Below are 16,564 nucleotides of genomic sequence, written 5' to 3'. Positions count from 1 at the left end.
TCAGACATCCTCACTTTTAGTTCCCAGTAAAGGTTGAGCCTCAAAAACACTGTATCCTACATTTAAGTGTGCTCATTGTTCAAAACTCATGCCCCCCGTTTTCTGTCAAACATTTAGTCTCAAGATGACATCACTGTGACATCATCGGGGTTATTTCCTCAGACAAGTTCCTCTGAATGAGTTGACTGACTTATGTGCAAAATTGTGAGAGTTTCCGTTTAAATGAATGACTCAATCACGTATTACCACAAGGAGAGAAATTAAATGTTTATTTTACCGTCTGTTTTTTCTTTGCACACTAATAATAAAAGTCAGCAGAGTCCTCTGGGTAGTAAACACCCCCAAAACACAACAAGTACAACAAATAGTGTTTCCATTGGATTCACCCAGTAACATTTTGGAATCAATGTAGTGATAAAAAAATGAAAAATTAAATCTGATTCACAAAAAGTAACAATAAAGTAAAAGTAAAATATGTAACAGATGAATGTGTTCCTCCAGTCACCATGTGAGCCCAAAACCATTTTCCAAGTAGAGAGAAACTTCGACTGGACGAGAGTCTGGAGGTTCACACACCACCGTGTAGTGTCAGTACAGTCAGGGGGTAGAGAGCGGCTCTACAGAGCCTTCATATGCTTCACAGCAGTTTTACAAAATATCTAATTCAGAAAATAAACTGTGGTAAAAAAAAATGGAGCACAGCAGACACAGTTTACAGTTTTCAGGACCTAAACTGTTCTGTGTCACGGCTTTGGACTTCTGTCCGAGCTCGTTTCAACAATCACTTAATAACTGATTTACAACAAAAGACATACGTGGAATGGAGAAAGTACAAAAAGAGCAAAAGAGAGAACAGACCATACGTTTCAGAAAGGCATAGTATTAAAAATGAGCAGAACAAATCTGAATTTATAAATTCCATGACATAGGACAGCATATCTTCCTTGTGTATACTGTACCCTCTAATTCGTACCAGCAAGACGTTTTTCTGAAAAATGTTTTTTTTTTTTTTGGTCCTGTGTGAATGTACTTTTCATGGATGGTCTGCACAGCTGAACCTAACCTGTGCTGCAGCGTTCAGGTGCAGGTGTGCTACTCTTCCAGCACATTTGCCTGCATAGCGAGCTCTTTCGTTCACAGTTTGAGAGCGTTAACTCGTAGTTAGTGTTGGTCGGATGCTGCTGCGTACGTTCCTTCATTCTGGGAGACGGGACTTGAAGCAGACACCTTCTGTTTTCCATATGTTGAGTATTCATCTAAACGACAAAGACTGAACCATTTTGGTTCTGTTACTCACGCATTTAAAGACGCAGAACAACATATGTAATGACTGCTATGTTACATTTTTTTAAAAAAAGAGAGAAAAATATATAGATTTTTATCTTGTATTTTTCAAAGGCTAGTGTTATGATTCTTCTTTCCTCTAAAGAAGGGGCTTTGCCACAAAGCCAAATTCATAATGACTTTATGATGATTAAGTTGTCAGTTTTGTCTGACTGTGGCTTGAAGCTAAAAAGGCTTTGTCTAACATTTATTCTCAATAGTAGATTCATATATACACAAATAAAATATGCAGTGAAAGCACCCCACCAGCTGGAAGGAGAGGATGCTCAGTTCATCTGTTGGGGGCAGAGCCTCGCCCCCTCCGGCCCCCGTGTACAGTAACCTTGGAAGAACTTTGTAGCCCCGTCGGCTACCGATAAAGAGGCCCCGATGAGAAGATTGATATCAGTGCAGATTTACATGATATAAAAATAATTAAGAAAGAAGGTAGGCTTAAGGGCAAGTGGTTATAAATGGCTGAGTGTGAGACTGGTTTTGGCAAATAAGCGTTCTACTGTGCATGTGCGGCCCTCGAACAGAAGGTTGATGTTGTCAGGTTGTCTCGTAACCATGCAGCTTGAAGACACTGAGACGCCACGTAACACGTGCATGAGTGTGTGTGTGGGAGGTGTGTGTGAAAACGGACGCCGTGTCCCTCACACACACTCCTCCGCCGACATCAGGAGCGGGTTGATGTATTCAAACCCTTCAAACTCAGACTGGTCGATCTTCTTGACCACATCGCTGCAATAAACAAAAGAAATTAGATGTTTTTAGGTGGCATCATTATATGAAACACTATTTATAATAAGATGACCAGAGGAGATAATAAAATGGGAACTGACTCATCGTCAGGTGTGAGCTGGATGGGCTCGTTGGTGAACTGGGCGTCAAAGTTGTCCAGTCCGAATTCCCCTGAGATGTTGGGCTTGAAAGGAGGGACCACCTGCTTCTGCTCCAGCTGAAACAACAACACAAGAATCAGGTGGGAACTCATCCATCTTCACTGACCTCACTGACACGTGACAAAACACATGCGAGTAAAACTCTCAGTATTCAAAATGAAGATAGATACTGATTAATTTTCAAGCAAAAATATTAAATAAAGTAGGGATTTGCTGGTTTTCTGTGTCATGTATTATAGTCAGTGAAAAAATGATTTGGACTATGGATTATGGACTACTGCTTGGACAAAACCAGCAATATGAAGACTAACATTTTATAGACTAAACTCATAATTTCAATAAGAAGATTAATTGATGATGGAAATAATCCTAAATTGCAGCCTTATCTGCCTGCAGGCCGGTCCTATCATTTATGTAAAATGGACTGAAAAGGACACTGAGCATAAAGAAGCCATAATCTTTCCACTGTGGATTTCTATCCTGTTTAAAAAAATAAAAAATAAATACTACAGCTGAGTAACAAACATCACCTCTTTTAAAAAAGCTCCAGACATTTAAAACAATGCCAAAAATCCTGATGACGCATTTGTGATTAGTGCTTCTGAATACATTTATCACTGTGTGGAGGTAACTCAGCCTGCAGACAAGTGTTGTAACAACTGAGAGACAGACTAACACCTGCTCCCCCTGCAGGCCGACAGGTGCACAGCAGGGCGAACTTACAGGTTAGTGTGTGTGTGTGTGTGTGTGTGTGTGTGTGTGTGTGTGTGTGTGTGTGTGTGTGTGTGTGTGTGTGTGTGTGTGGGGAGAGCGGTGGGAAGGGTGTAAGCTGATCCCTCCAGACACTCCAGACCAACTGGTGGGTCCCTGCTCCAGACCAAACAGGGAAAAAGAGGTCACGGTGATCCCTGGCGAGCTGCCCTGTCTGTCTGTCTGCCTGTCTGTCATGTTATCCACCAGTGAATGCCTGTCTGTCTGTTTGTTAAGGTCATGTCTGTCTGTCTGCATAAAGAGATTAACTGTCTGATCGTTTGCACGTGTACACAGATTCAGATGTATTTTTTCTCAAGACTTTTAGCAAAATCTTGATACAAAATAACGAACAAATTCAACAATAAATTAAATTGTTAAAGTTGTAACAGTTAGTTGAAACCCTATATAAAATTATATCTATATCAACCTGTCAGTCTTTCAAATGCATTTACGTCACAACACAATGTGTGAGAAAAACTCAGACATTAGTTTCATTTTACATAACACAGGAAAGTCATTTTCTTTTAATTTACAACTTTTACTCATCACTGAAAGTGAGAAAAGGAAGTTTCATAAATTTTCAGTCGTAGTTCAACTTTCAGTGGGATTCCTATGATTCTGATACAGGCCCAGGTGTTCATTTCACACTCGTTTAAGAACATCTCAGTATTTTACAAGGAAGTCGGAACAGAACAATTCTTTAATAATAAATGACAGACTAATTAGTGGCTTCCTTCTGACAATAAATAGGCGTTTCACACCTCGATGGGGCTGAAATGACTTGTCTACCCATTTTGTTTTGATTTTTGGCCCCCATATTGGTCTGTCCATTTCTGTCCTGTTTTTCTAGCCATGCATCTGTTTTTCCACAAGGACATGAGTCTCCGCCCGTCACTAATAACCCTCTGCTTCGACAGAGTTTCTACACCCGCAGGGCAGGAGAGAGAGGGTGACCACCCTGCACTTAGATTTGACCTTCTGTTGCCTTGTAGCAGCTTTCTGTTTTTCCTTCTCTGCAGGATCAATATATGGATTGATTTTGACCCATCTGGCAGCCGGCACGTACCGGTTTCCTTCATTTGAGATTATGAGGGAAATCGTGATTAAGGCGATGAATGAGGCAACTGCAGAAAAGTAGAAGAGAGCCAGAGACAGAAACAGGGAGGGAATAAGAGTGAATCACTCACTAGGTCCCAGTCGACGTTTCGGAAGAATGGATGGCCCATAATGTCGGCGAAGCCTGTCTGAGGGTGGCAGCCTAGACGCTCCTTGGGATCCTGTGGAAGTGAGAGCGGGGGAAGGGGGAGGTGGGAGAAAGGAGGGTGAGAGACAGTAGGTGATGATGGTGGAAGAGGTAAAAAAAGTCAAACGACGGGAAGGAGAGGTGGAGAAGATGAGAAAGGAGAGAATTTGCAAGGAAGGTGGAGGTGAAAAGATGGGAGAGCCGACACACAGGGAGGGAAAGAAGAATGAAAGAACGTTCGAGGTGGCAGTTGACTCTAAATATGGCCATAATAATGTCATTCTCAGGGGCCAGCAGGAGCCAGCTCTGTTTAAGATCGATCCAGGCCTGTCTGACCCCTTCTTACCTTGTTGAGGAATCCCTTGAGGACACTGGCGGCTTTGACTGACAACGAGCGGGGGATTCTGATCTGTTTTTCCAATATTACTGCAGAAGGTGAGAGGAAAGGGGGAGAGGGGGGTGAGATAGACAGTCTCCTGAGGCTACACTGACAGAGGATGGTACTGACACTTCTGCAGTTATGAGTTCAGTTCTGTCGGGTATACTCATGTTGAACATGTTTACAGCAGCCTTTCAATGAAGTGTCAATGGCTTTTGATAAAAGTGTCTTGAAATATGACTTTGTCTGTCAAGTGGAAACATTTTAATTCCCGTCAATCCTAGACTTCCCAGACAGCTACAAGACAACACTGACAATTTGAAGACTGCAATCTGAAGCCATGTTTACAACGAAATAACGACAAAAACACGCATGCATTCACACATTTTCCTGTAACAGATGGCATGTGCCTGGTAGTGGGAGAGGTGACCGAAAGGTGTCAATACAAAGGTGTTACATGTTTGCTACTGCGCTGTTTTTTCATCCGGGTATAAACCTTAGCAGTGTGTGTGTGTGTGTGTGTGTGTTACCTTGGAAGAGGTAGTCTTCTGTGTTCTGGTCTGGGTTGTCAGAGCTTCCGACAATGTCGAAGGGCGACCGGCCCGCCATCATCTCAAACATCAGCACGCCCAGCGCCCACCAGTCCACACTGAATCCTGAAGACACACACTTTGTATGTTAGAGATCATATTTCTGACCAGAGGGGAACATACAGTGGGGTCCAAACATCTGAGATTACACTGAAAATCTGTAATATTTTAAAGTAAACCTGAAAATAATCAGAAAGTTTGAGGATTCAGAAACCAATCCATTCTCCAGTCTGTACAGATTATCCTTCAGGTCGGCTGGAGCCAACCCCAGCTGACATAGGGTGAGAGGCGGTGTATACCCTGGACTGGTCGCCAGTCAATGATAGGGTCAACACACAAAGACCATTTATAGTCAAAAGGGCAATTTAGAGTTACCAATTAACTAGGAGAGAACCCACGCAAGCATGGGGAGAACATGCTCCACAGAGAAAGGGCCCAGGTTCAAACTGCCAGCAGGTTTTAACTTCTTGCTGTGAGGCAGCAGTGCTAACCACTGCTTAAAAGGCATTTATCAGACAAGCCAAAGATGAGAAATAAAAAAAGCAAACACACTTTCTGGATGGTAAACCGAAACACGCATGATGATTTGTTGCTATGATGATGTTTATTTTTAAACTATTACTAAATTATTACATGGTTTTTATTGTATGTTTTGAGCGACGAAACATGTAGTTGTAAATTCAGTTGCAGTGGACGGCAAAAAGTTAAGATATCATAACTTTGTGCCTGGTAGTGTCTATTAGTATCAATGCTGTTATTCTCTTCAGGCCTCACCTAATTTTACCGTGTGCCAGAATCCATGTAAACGCAGTAAAATGAATTATGTAGGATACCATGAATGGGCTAGTTATTACTGTGCGTCCAACAGGAACATTGTACATCTACATAAAGAGATTTTGATGCTGGAACAATACACCGTTCAGCCAGAATGTTTATAGTTTATAATGGACATTGTGGCAGTGAGCGAGCACCCACAATAGCAGGACCTTTAAAAGTGAGGTAGCAAAATGGAATTCAGATATCATTCAGTGTATTATTTACACTTTTCCTACTGTGGCATGTCAAAAATAAGAATAAAATGCCTATTTTACTGAGAATAACACCAAAAACACTCGTAAATCATGTGTTTCAACTAACCCTTAAATCACAAGAACTTTTTTCAAATAAATACACTCTTAGTATTGAGTTTAGACAGAAAGCAGCATTCATTAAGGAGATGCTGCTTCCATGATTATTTTGTTGCTTTTTCAAGCATTTGTTGTCTTCATTTTTTATTATTTTGCACATTTTAACCTCGCTTCTCATTTTGTATTTCTTTCTCTTCTGCACTGCCCCCACCCAAAGCCCTTTATCCCTTTTTTCCTAATTTTTTGCTTTATTAGTGTTTACTATTTTAAGAAGAACCAAGGTACTACTACTATGACTGAGAGCATCCCAGATATTACTGCATAATGCCTCATGTACTGTAACACAGCAATAAAAGGATAACATTTCTGATAAGTGCATGTGTGTTGTAATTCTCACCGTAATCCTCTCCTCGGAGTATTTCGGGGGCGATGTAATTAGGCGTACCACAGAAAGTGCTCGTTGTATCGCCCGGTCTCAAACCCTCCTGCAGAAACAGAAAGACCATCAGCTGTGAGATCATCTCAGAGAGCTGTAAACTGACACTTGTGCAGCTTTGCAGGTGCTTTTATCTAAAGTGCATTGTGGTATCATGAGCGCCTCTCATAGACAGTAAACTGTAAACCACACCTTGCACATGCCGTAGTCTGTCAGTTTGATGTGTCCCTCGGAGTCCAGCAGCACGTTGTCCAGTTTCAGATCTCTGTAGATGATTCCCCGCTCATGGAGGTAGTTGAGTGCCAGACTAATCTCTGCCGAGTAAAATCTGAAAAAGAGATTCAAGTGTAAATCGCAAAATGCAAAAAAATAAATAAATGAATAAAATCACATCTGTCTTGCTGCATTTAACGAGCCATAAGACAAACAGTGTGTCGGACTCCACCTGGCGTGTTCTTCTGGGAGTTTCCGTTGTCTCTGCATGTGGAACATGAGATCTCCACCGTTCACATATTCAATAACAAAGAACAGTCTGTAAAAGACGCAAATATTATACAGTATCAGTCAATATATTTCACTTATTTCCGATACAGTAGTTCAAAGGTTTAATAAAAGACTAGTAGCCATTAATTCAAGCCATTAATCGACAAGTTGTTACAGTAACAGCCACAGGAATCAGCCATGTAAACGCTAATGTCTGACTGAGTGTCGCCACTTCTTGTGTCCGTCCTTTCAAATTAAATGCCCTCTAGCATTTCAAACACAGTCCATCTGTTTAGGTTTGATCTGATTTTAACAAGGTGCAAATGCAGTTTGACTTTCTTTTTTCCTGCGACCAATTAAAGCTTGGTCAACTAAGTCTCTTCTCATCGCCTAATATTTGGACGACTATTAGGGGGCGGCCTCACAATACAGACATCAGAATCTGATTATTTTTCCAAATTCTTTCAGACTTTCCTCAGCCTGGAGGAAACTGTGTGACTTAAACACGAGAAAAGCTCTCACCTGCTTTCTGTCTGAAAACAGGAGTGGAGTCCGACCAGGAAGGGATGATTAGAGGCCTGCTCAAAAACGTGCTTTTCTGTTTGGACCCAATCAATGTCCTGGAGGAGAAACAGAGAAAAACACACCCACAAGTAAGTCAGAGATCATTCTGACATAGTCCCCTTGAACTTATTTAAGCTGAATAAGCACGGCAGTTGATCGACCATCCTCTACAGATAGAGGCTCGCTCATGTGCATGTTGGACAACGGCAGGAGAAAAGGGCTGAGCCAGTAGAAGCAGAAGCGGGTCTCTATTGACGGCTGGATGATAATATGTGTGGACACGGATGCTGCTCACGCTGACAGGGCAGGGACAGCAGAACACTTCACCATTGATCGAGAGGCACTTGTCAATTTGTCAATCACGCTAAGTGCGTCTAATCAAGGCTAACTACTCCCATTGCCTCTGGCTGTGCTGCTACATGTGTACGTCGAGATCAATTTTTGATGACATGATGGTTTATCTACGCCTTCTTAGAAAGACTGATGGCTTGGAAAGGGTCTGTCAACTTAACTCAAAGTGTTTCAGACAAGATACTCAAGACGGATGTTCAATCACATGGGACAAATGTTAGTTGCGCTATGAACAAACACTCCCATTGATTGTGCTAATTGCATTAATTATACATGGCAGTGACAGAAAGCTGATGACTTTAGTATTAACTAAACCTTCTCCCATCTCAAGAGATGGAGGTGTTATATTTATGGAGTGTTACTGTCACACTGTAAAGACCAAGGGAGAGTTTCACATTTGAGATGGTGTACGTTTTCCCTTCTAAAGTAGACACACCTTTAAACCTCTCAAAAGAAGACGGCTGATCCCACTTGTTACAGATTTTAAGGCTTTTTCGCTATTTTCAATGAGAAAGATTCCATGAAATGTCTAAAACTAAAGTGATTAGTCAATTAATTGATAAGTTGATTGACATTAACAAAAACCTTGAGAGTTGATTGATGCTTTAAGTTGTTTTTAAAGGGGAAAAAAAACTAATTCATCATTCTCTGGTCCCACCCTCTCAAATGTGAGGATTTGCTGCTTTTCTCTGTGTTATAGAATTGTTAATTAGGGCTGCATCTACAGTTGTTTTTGTTACTAGTTAATCTAATGATTATTTTCTCAATCAACCGTTTGGTCTTTAAATTATTAGAAAATAGTGAAAAATGTGCATCACAATATCCTAAAGCCAAAGGCGACCTCATCAGATAACTTGGTCTGTCTGACAAATAGTCCAAAACCCAGAAATATTCAATTAACTACAATGTAAAACCACAAAAATCAGCAAATTTCCACTTTTAAGAACCTGGAACAGTCAAATTTTTTTGAAATGTTTGCTTGAAAGACTTAATAGATTAATCAATCATCAAACTAGTGGTCAATTTGTTTTCTCTTAATTAATTGAATGTGTTTGGATTTTGGACTCTTGGTCAGAGAGGACATGACATTTGAAGACTTCTCTCTTCTGGGGGTTTGTGAAACAGTGGAAACAATGGTTTCAATTATATTTTTTTATGTAACTGGAAAAATCAAACCGTAGCACTACAGAGGACTGTAGAGCTAAATTCTGTATTTGATCTGGAACCAATAAATGCTAATGTCTCTTTAACCCATCTTCAGCTGCATGTAAAGAAAAAAGTCTCATTCACAGTAAAGAATTCATGGAGCTCATACATTATAGCTACGGATGGGCTTCAATAGCATTTTATCAAATGTGAATCCAGTTCCAAATCAGCTCATGGGATCCTTCTTATCCCCCCTCTTATCATCAGGTTAAGATATTTTAGATACTTCATTAAAATATTCAATCAAGGGACTTAAATGCTTAAATGACTTTGGTGAAGTGTATCTACACTTTAGAACGATTGAGTAATAATACATCCATGGTTTAAGTTAAGGCAGTCCGCCATGTTCTGTCAGTCAGTTTTGTTAACAACTGAGTCGCTGAGTTAGCACGTGTTTGTATACGTCACCAGTTTTTTTTTCTTTGAAGACGCCTGTAGAGTCAGAAAGAGGCAAAAGAGGCTAAGAGAGATCATGAACGCGAGATTCGATAAGGGATTCGAAGGCTATCAGAACCCATCCATGATCATAACTCGATAAAAGAACATTTTGACTATGATGGTTTGTCACACACCAGCACCGTTTACCTCATCGTCATTGACCAGCTCCTTCTTCACCACCTTCATGGCGTAGATGCGCTCCGTCTTCTTCAGCTGCACCAGCAGCACCTTGGCGTAGCTGCCTCTGCCGATCACCCTGAGCAGATCAAAGTCTGCCAGGCCCAGGCTGGAAGGCGATTTCCCTGTGTCTCTGCTGCTGCGTGCCTGGGGGGCGATTAACACAGCGTGAGAGGACAAGCATGACCATCATACAAACGGTAAACAACATTATGTGGTAAACACAAAGCCAACACTGCAACTATCTGTCATGCAAATTGTCAGTACATCCCCCTCGCTCAAGATTTTCAATGAACTATTGATGCAGGCGGTGATTTGGTTTGTGCAAGAGGTTGATTTCCTTCGGAAGGACCTTCCTCCTTAGCAAAGACCTGCTCGTGTGTATTAAATAAAATCATGCCACCTCCATCAGATTAAGATCCTGTTTTATTAGTTCTACTTCACCACCTTCACCAATTCCTCACCTATCTTCCCCTCTCATCTCTTCTCTCCTGTAATCTGTTCTGTAGTGAACCGTTTCCATTACCTATCCATCTAACCTCCCTCTACGTGACAACCCCCTTCCCCAGAGTCAGACATGGAACCGAAGATAAGATCATTTGGTCTGCCCTCTTTTATCTCCGTCTATCTGTGTCCAACTCGATCCATTCTTTTTCCATCTTCAGCTCTCCTGCTTGGCCCAACAACCCCCTCCAAACCCAAACTACATCCCTGGCCATTAATCAGCCTCTGGTGTTAAGAGCTGTGATAAAAGGTTACTTTATTAGCTCCACCAAAGGAAATCAATACGCACAGCACTCCAAGGGTGCCTACGTCTGCATGCTCTCTATATCACACACACACAGCAGGTGGAAGAAGTATCGCCCAAACGTACACAAAGTCAAAGTAAGCTGACAAAATCCTGCTTCTAATTACAGGTGATCTTATCCTTTCTCCTTTTTGCACAAACAGCGCTGTTTTCTCCCTCATACATATACATATACACACATATCAATCTAGATAACATGACAGATTGACAGATTATGAGTCACACATCAACTGTGTTTGAAAAGATTTCTCTCTCACCTCTTTCTCTTCTCCATCGTAAGGCAAGCTTTCTCTGGAGTCTTTATTCTGGGGGCCTGCGAGAGAGGAGAAAGTGACAGACAGACAGAAGGAGAGGGGGAGGCGGGAGAGGGAAAAAATAGGAGAGAAGAGAAGAAGGAAGAAAAAAAGTAGGTGAGAGACAGTCGCAGGCTTTGTTCACAGCCCTGCAGTGCCAGAGTAATTTCTCTCTGCTTGGTTAGAAAAGAAAACATCCTTTTGTATCCACCCTTGTTTAACAAAACAACAAAACCAGAATATTTAGAATAATGAGTATAATGTAATGTATGTATTTGTACATACATGTCTTCACATATCATTGCTGCTAACACAGAGGCATTTCAGCACAGGCTTAAACAAAGATAGCAGCGTCCAAATGTTTCCATAATGCCAGTATTGATAGTGGAAGACCTTTCAACTGCCTCACTAACAATAGCAGCAACGATCCTAAGCTCTCCCACTCCAGTCAGCCTCCCAACCACCTGACTGGACTTAAGTCTGGTGCTGTAGGTAAACCTAAAAGCAGCTGACCAGCTTGTAGTTTGGGTGGCCAACAAGCTCCTGAGCTTAGATTATTTATTCTTTAGGGGTACGTCCAGTGATATTCTATATTTCTGTTAACGAATCCCATGTAAAAAAAACAAAAACCAACAATAAACGGATCCTATTAAGTGTGTTCACAGCTTGATATGAGTTTATTTGTTTGTCCAAAAAACTATTGAGAACACATTAGTGAGCTGCACAGGCTGACATGCTCCTTTATTACAATGACTACTACATTGTAGTTTATTTTGAGTTGATGCCATAAACACAATGCAGCTGCAGGACTCACAATTTATTCATGTTTGAGTAACATTCACTAAAAACTACATTTTTGCCAGTGTGGAGCCAGTGTTATTTGGTTTGTGTCGTAACCACTAGGTTACAAAGACACCCCTAGTTTGACCCTTTTTAAAGAATAAAATGTATGTTTGTGATAAGATTTACATCTGCCAAACGAACAAAGTTACAAAGGAGTAAAAGCTAAAAATAAGCTGGGAAAGTCAGAGTATTGGGAGACAGACTAACGCACAGTTGGTTTTGGGATTTGATGGCAAAGCAAAAATAAAAGATATCAGCAGTCTTATCTTTAAAGAACAGAGGTCAAAAGCTGCAGGTATTGAGCCCATTTAGGTCTTCATGTCAATGAGAATGGCAGAGAGATTCAAAAGTGAGAGAGTGAGACCACCCTGGAGGAAAAAGCTAAACCTTGCTGCTTTGATGTTACAGAGGGTCTAAGGACAGAGGGTGTCATGTATTGCATAGACTGTAAAGCCCCCTGAGGCACAATTTGATTTGTGATTCTGAACCATACAAATAAAATTTGACTTCACTTGAATTAATTGTAATGTGAAAATTAACAGAAGCCTGTAGTTTGATGAGCAGTTCATGTGTTCATGTGCTTCTAAACCAACACCACTTTATTTTATGCAAGTAAAGGGTTCTCAATGTTTCAGACTTCTAATTATCATTTGTAAACAGTGTGTGTGTGTGTGTTACCTGGTGGTTCAGCTGGGTCTAATGGACTTGATGGTGGGCCGGGCAGCATTGCTTCCTAGAGAACAGCATTCGCCATTAAGTACACACAGAAACTGAATACAATCCTTAAGCATATGTCTGAGTCATGGAAGATAACGATCCCCTTTACGCCATCAGGCTAATGAGTATGACATTTGTCACAGGCCTCACCTGGATCAGTCTGCCACACTCCACTGTGACTAGTTTATGGCACTTCTTGTGCACCAGCAGTTTGCAGTTGATGCATTTGTAGCCTTGTCTTCCCAGACCCCAGATTCGGTCTGCACAGATGGCACAGTGGGCTCGCTGCTCGGGAGGGCAAGCAGAGAAAAACCATCATCACAAACAAGCACATATAATAATAATGATAATGATAATGATAATGATAATAAAAGAAGAAGAAGATGCTTTGAAATGTGCATTGTGTTTAGGTTTTACTTAAAACAGCAGTTAATTTCCATTGCTACAATATTTCAACAGTGATAATGTAAACTATGCGAAATAGACAACATTAAATAAAAAGCACGAAAACATTTGAAGACCAGAAAGCACACGAGTGAAGGACCATACAGCCCCAAAACTAGATTCAGTATCATGTCTCACCCTGTTAAAGCGTTTGGCCTGAAAGGCGTGGCCACTGGCGTAGTAAAGCTTCCTCCAGCGCCGGGCTCCACGCCGATATATAGACTCTGTGAAAAGAGGGAAAGGACGGCTAAGTCCTGCTTTACCTGTGAATATGCATCTGTGTTTTAATGTGTAGGAAAAAAATAAACCATCTGAACCACCATTTTCTCACACTTTAGAAATAACATTTCACAGTCCTGCTGCAAAGCTAAGTTAAGGTCAGTGTGCTGCAGGGATGTAAAAGTTGCACTGGGAAAAGAAAGACCCACAGTGTTTGATTCAAATGCTCAATTTCTGGAGGATGAAGTCACTAAAGATTTAGAATTTGTAAAATGATGTTCAGGAATATCTATAAGGGCAAAACATTCCACTGTCGACACTAAACATTCACAAGTACAAATTTTGGCCTTGCTGGTGTAACTTTAGTGTCACTTACAGTGTGGGACCCTTAGTTCACAGTTGTTTTTGTGCCTACCTCACCATTGATATAATATGTACACACATTTAATTTAAATATTTCTCCACAACTACAAATATGTTCTCCATTTGCTAACTTCAATTTCAAATGCAGAGTTTCCTTTACAGGTTTATAAAGGCTGATGCACATCCACAGGCTTTGAAATTATTTCTGATCACCGTTTAACAAATTCATTCACTTATTTACTCCTCATCAGCAAAATGAAAAAACACTTTCAGACTCTACTCCTGTCATTTTCTCTGCATTATTAATCACGTCAGTCTACCATTTTTCTTTCAGACCAATACATGTGCTTGGTTAGTAGCCATCAGGTGTACACTACTTTTCCTGATGCATTGTGGGATACTAATTCTCCCTATACATTTGGACAGCACAACAAAATGGTGCACTCCCTATGTAGTGGACTATATCTGGGTACAGCCTTATTGACACTAATTTGATTTAGATTTGTTGCCATTTTGAAATTGTCTTGAGTAAAAGAATTTGTTTATATGCCACATACTTTATATGAATATAGGTATCTTTGTGGCCCCCGCTGACAAATGAGGAAAAACTAAAAAAGGTTTAACTCACTGTCTTCCCCCGGACATGGCATGCCAGGTTTCTCTGGTACACATGGGAACACTGGAAAGCAAGAGAAAAACATTTACACTTAGAAAGTCTATTTCATCTAAGAAAGGCAGGTTTGACAGCATTCATTCAAGGCTGTTTGTATGTTGCTGAGTGCATTTCACTTCCTCTCATGACAGCAGTTAAGGGTACCTGTAACAAAGCTGTCGCTGCGAGCAAGTTCTGATGGAATTCACTCATGTTGTTTTTATGATAGTGAAGTGGGAAAAGAAGCAATCTTAAAGAAGCCGTCAAATGGTATGTGTGTGTATATTTGCGTGTGCATGTGTGTGTGTGTGTGAGAGAGAGGGAGGGAGAAAGACAGACAGATCAAGCTAGACTGGGAGCAGTGTGAGTCAGAGGGGAGGCGTGGGCTACAGCTCAAGCTCGTTAACGAGCAGACCTGGCGACCCCCCTGCGGCACCGTCACATCCTCTCCTCCATCCTCATCCTCACCCCCCCCCCCCGTCTCCTCTGTTCATCCTCTGCCGTCACGCTGGCATCCACTGTACTCCTGACCCCTCACCTCTGATTTGATTAAAACTTTACATTAACCACACAGCCTCTGTCCAAGCTACCCCCAGGTTACATACACACACAGCCTGTCAATCAAATGTTGTGTTATATCAGTCCGCATATAAAACCCCTCCACCCCTCAATGCCCACCCTGCGTCTGAGGTAGCCCTGACCTCTAGATTTCTAGATTTATGAAGTTGTACGACTATGTGTCAAGCTAAGTTTAGACGAGGATGCGAAGCAGCTCAAGGGCCCACAGACAGACGTCAACAGCGAAAGTAATGTTGTTTTCACAGGTCAGTGCAGCATTAACCACACGTTCCGATGCTTCTTTGTTGTGTACAGTACCCAGCCATCTATGATCAGATTTAATCAGACACGCAAATACACACAGACAAGAGAGGGAAAACAACATAAAAGCAAGCAGTGTGAGCTCATCATCAGACCCAGAGATTTTTAGATTGATGGTGAGCCAAATCTAAATATGTAATTAACATTTTTGTAGCCTGAACATAACACCAGAAAAAGAGAAGAAAAAAAATCCAAAGTCAAACCATTTTCACATGAAGAAACAGTCCCAGACTACAAGTGAACCAGATCTAAATGTCAGTTTGGATCATTGTTGACTGTTTTCATTGAGTTTCCCCACACTTGTATTCTTTGCCTGTACTACGAAGCAAGATTAGTGGGTCTGTCAGCTATGTTTGGGCTTAAACATAATTTCAACGGGGATCGGTCACCATGGTAACCTATGCTGCGCGGTTAATCTGAGAGCATCCGATTAAAACCTGTCAATAACTTGACGAAAAAATGACAGGTAATAAACAGCTGCAGATATTTTTATAGATCAGTAGACTTTTTTCCATTTCTACGCTGGTTTTAAAGCAGAGCCTCTAACAATCCCTTCCTGATTGTAAATAAAAACTCTATCCTCTTTTATGAGAGAGTATAATCCACACATTCTTAATTAGCTCCCATTATTATAAATGCAGCGTGTCAGTGACTGACCCCATTAGGCCTTCACATCGGTTCTTCTCCTCTCTGCTTTGGCAGCAGTAACATTACTTACATTTCACTTTGTTGGACATCAATTTCTGCTGTCGTTGCAACTGAATTTGTCCTGTATGTATCACCATTTTATCTTGTATTAAATGAAGTACTGCATTTATGGTTCTGAATGTGTCCACTTCTTTCACATGAACGCTGAATCTGCAAACCCAGAGTTATCTCTGGGTTCTTGTTTATAGTTCAGCCTACGTGTTGTCAATTGTTCTATATAAATTGTGTTGGGCTTTTCTAAGATGTAGATGTTATGTATATTTCTCTGTATGTCAATTCAAAACTCAAGCCTGGAGCCTGCCATCACTCCAAAATGTTTTTTTTTTTTTTTAATTACGCACAAAAACAATAGATTACACCTAAAAATAACCTATATTATTGCTATTTTTTTGGTTCTGTTCAGGTACTGGTAAAGATTTGTTTACATCAGAAATCGCTGTAAAGAAAGGAGTAGAGCGCAGACATATTTTTTATTGTTAAGCCAAAATGAACTTCATACATTTTATACTGTAAAAAACAAAAACATAAAATGAAGCGCATTCTGTAGATTTAACCAAGCCCAAGAATTTATACTGAAACAATGTGAAAGAAATTATTTTTCACTTCATGAGGCGAGAAAGAATTTACAGTGATTTCTTCTAATATTAGCGGTAGAGACTTATT

The 16,564-nt window shown here is 40.8% G+C and overlaps 1 protein-coding gene across 1 annotated transcript in view; it reads right to left on the bottom strand.

The window, feature by feature from the left end:
• Positions 1-242: 242 nt before the first annotated feature.
• Positions 243-16,564, bottom strand: part of prkci (protein kinase C, iota) — a 29,574-nt gene continuing 13,252 nt past the window's right edge. Inside the window, exons 4-18 of the mRNA XM_070844741.1 lie at positions 14,291-14,341; positions 13,219-13,304; positions 12,787-12,921; positions 12,598-12,652; positions 11,041-11,096; positions 9,946-10,122; positions 7,762-7,859; positions 7,202-7,288; positions 6,949-7,084; positions 6,718-6,805; positions 5,134-5,259; positions 4,571-4,650; positions 4,169-4,258; positions 2,169-2,284; positions 243-2,067 (exon numbers count right to left, since the gene is read on the bottom strand). Coding sequence (XP_070700842.1) covers positions 1,980-2,067; positions 2,169-2,284; positions 4,169-4,258; positions 4,571-4,650; positions 5,134-5,259; positions 6,718-6,805; positions 6,949-7,084; positions 7,202-7,288; positions 7,762-7,859; positions 9,946-10,122; positions 11,041-11,096; positions 12,598-12,652; positions 12,787-12,921; positions 13,219-13,304; positions 14,291-14,341 — 1,469 coding nt within the window. The 3' untranslated portion in view covers positions 243-1,979. The remainder of the gene's footprint in view (positions 2,068-2,168; positions 2,285-4,168; positions 4,259-4,570; positions 4,651-5,133; positions 5,260-6,717; positions 6,806-6,948; positions 7,085-7,201; positions 7,289-7,761; positions 7,860-9,945; positions 10,123-11,040; positions 11,097-12,597; positions 12,653-12,786; positions 12,922-13,218; positions 13,305-14,290; positions 14,342-16,564) is intronic.

This window comes from Pempheris klunzingeri, chromosome 15 (genome assembly GCF_042242105.1).
Source record: "Pempheris klunzingeri isolate RE-2024b chromosome 15, fPemKlu1.hap1, whole genome shotgun sequence".
In the NCBI taxonomy this organism is placed as follows: domain Eukaryota; kingdom Metazoa; phylum Chordata; class Actinopteri; order Acropomatiformes; family Pempheridae; genus Pempheris; species Pempheris klunzingeri.
The sequence above is the reverse complement of the archived record's forward strand: the minus strand, read 5'-3'. Positions and strand labels throughout refer to the sequence as shown.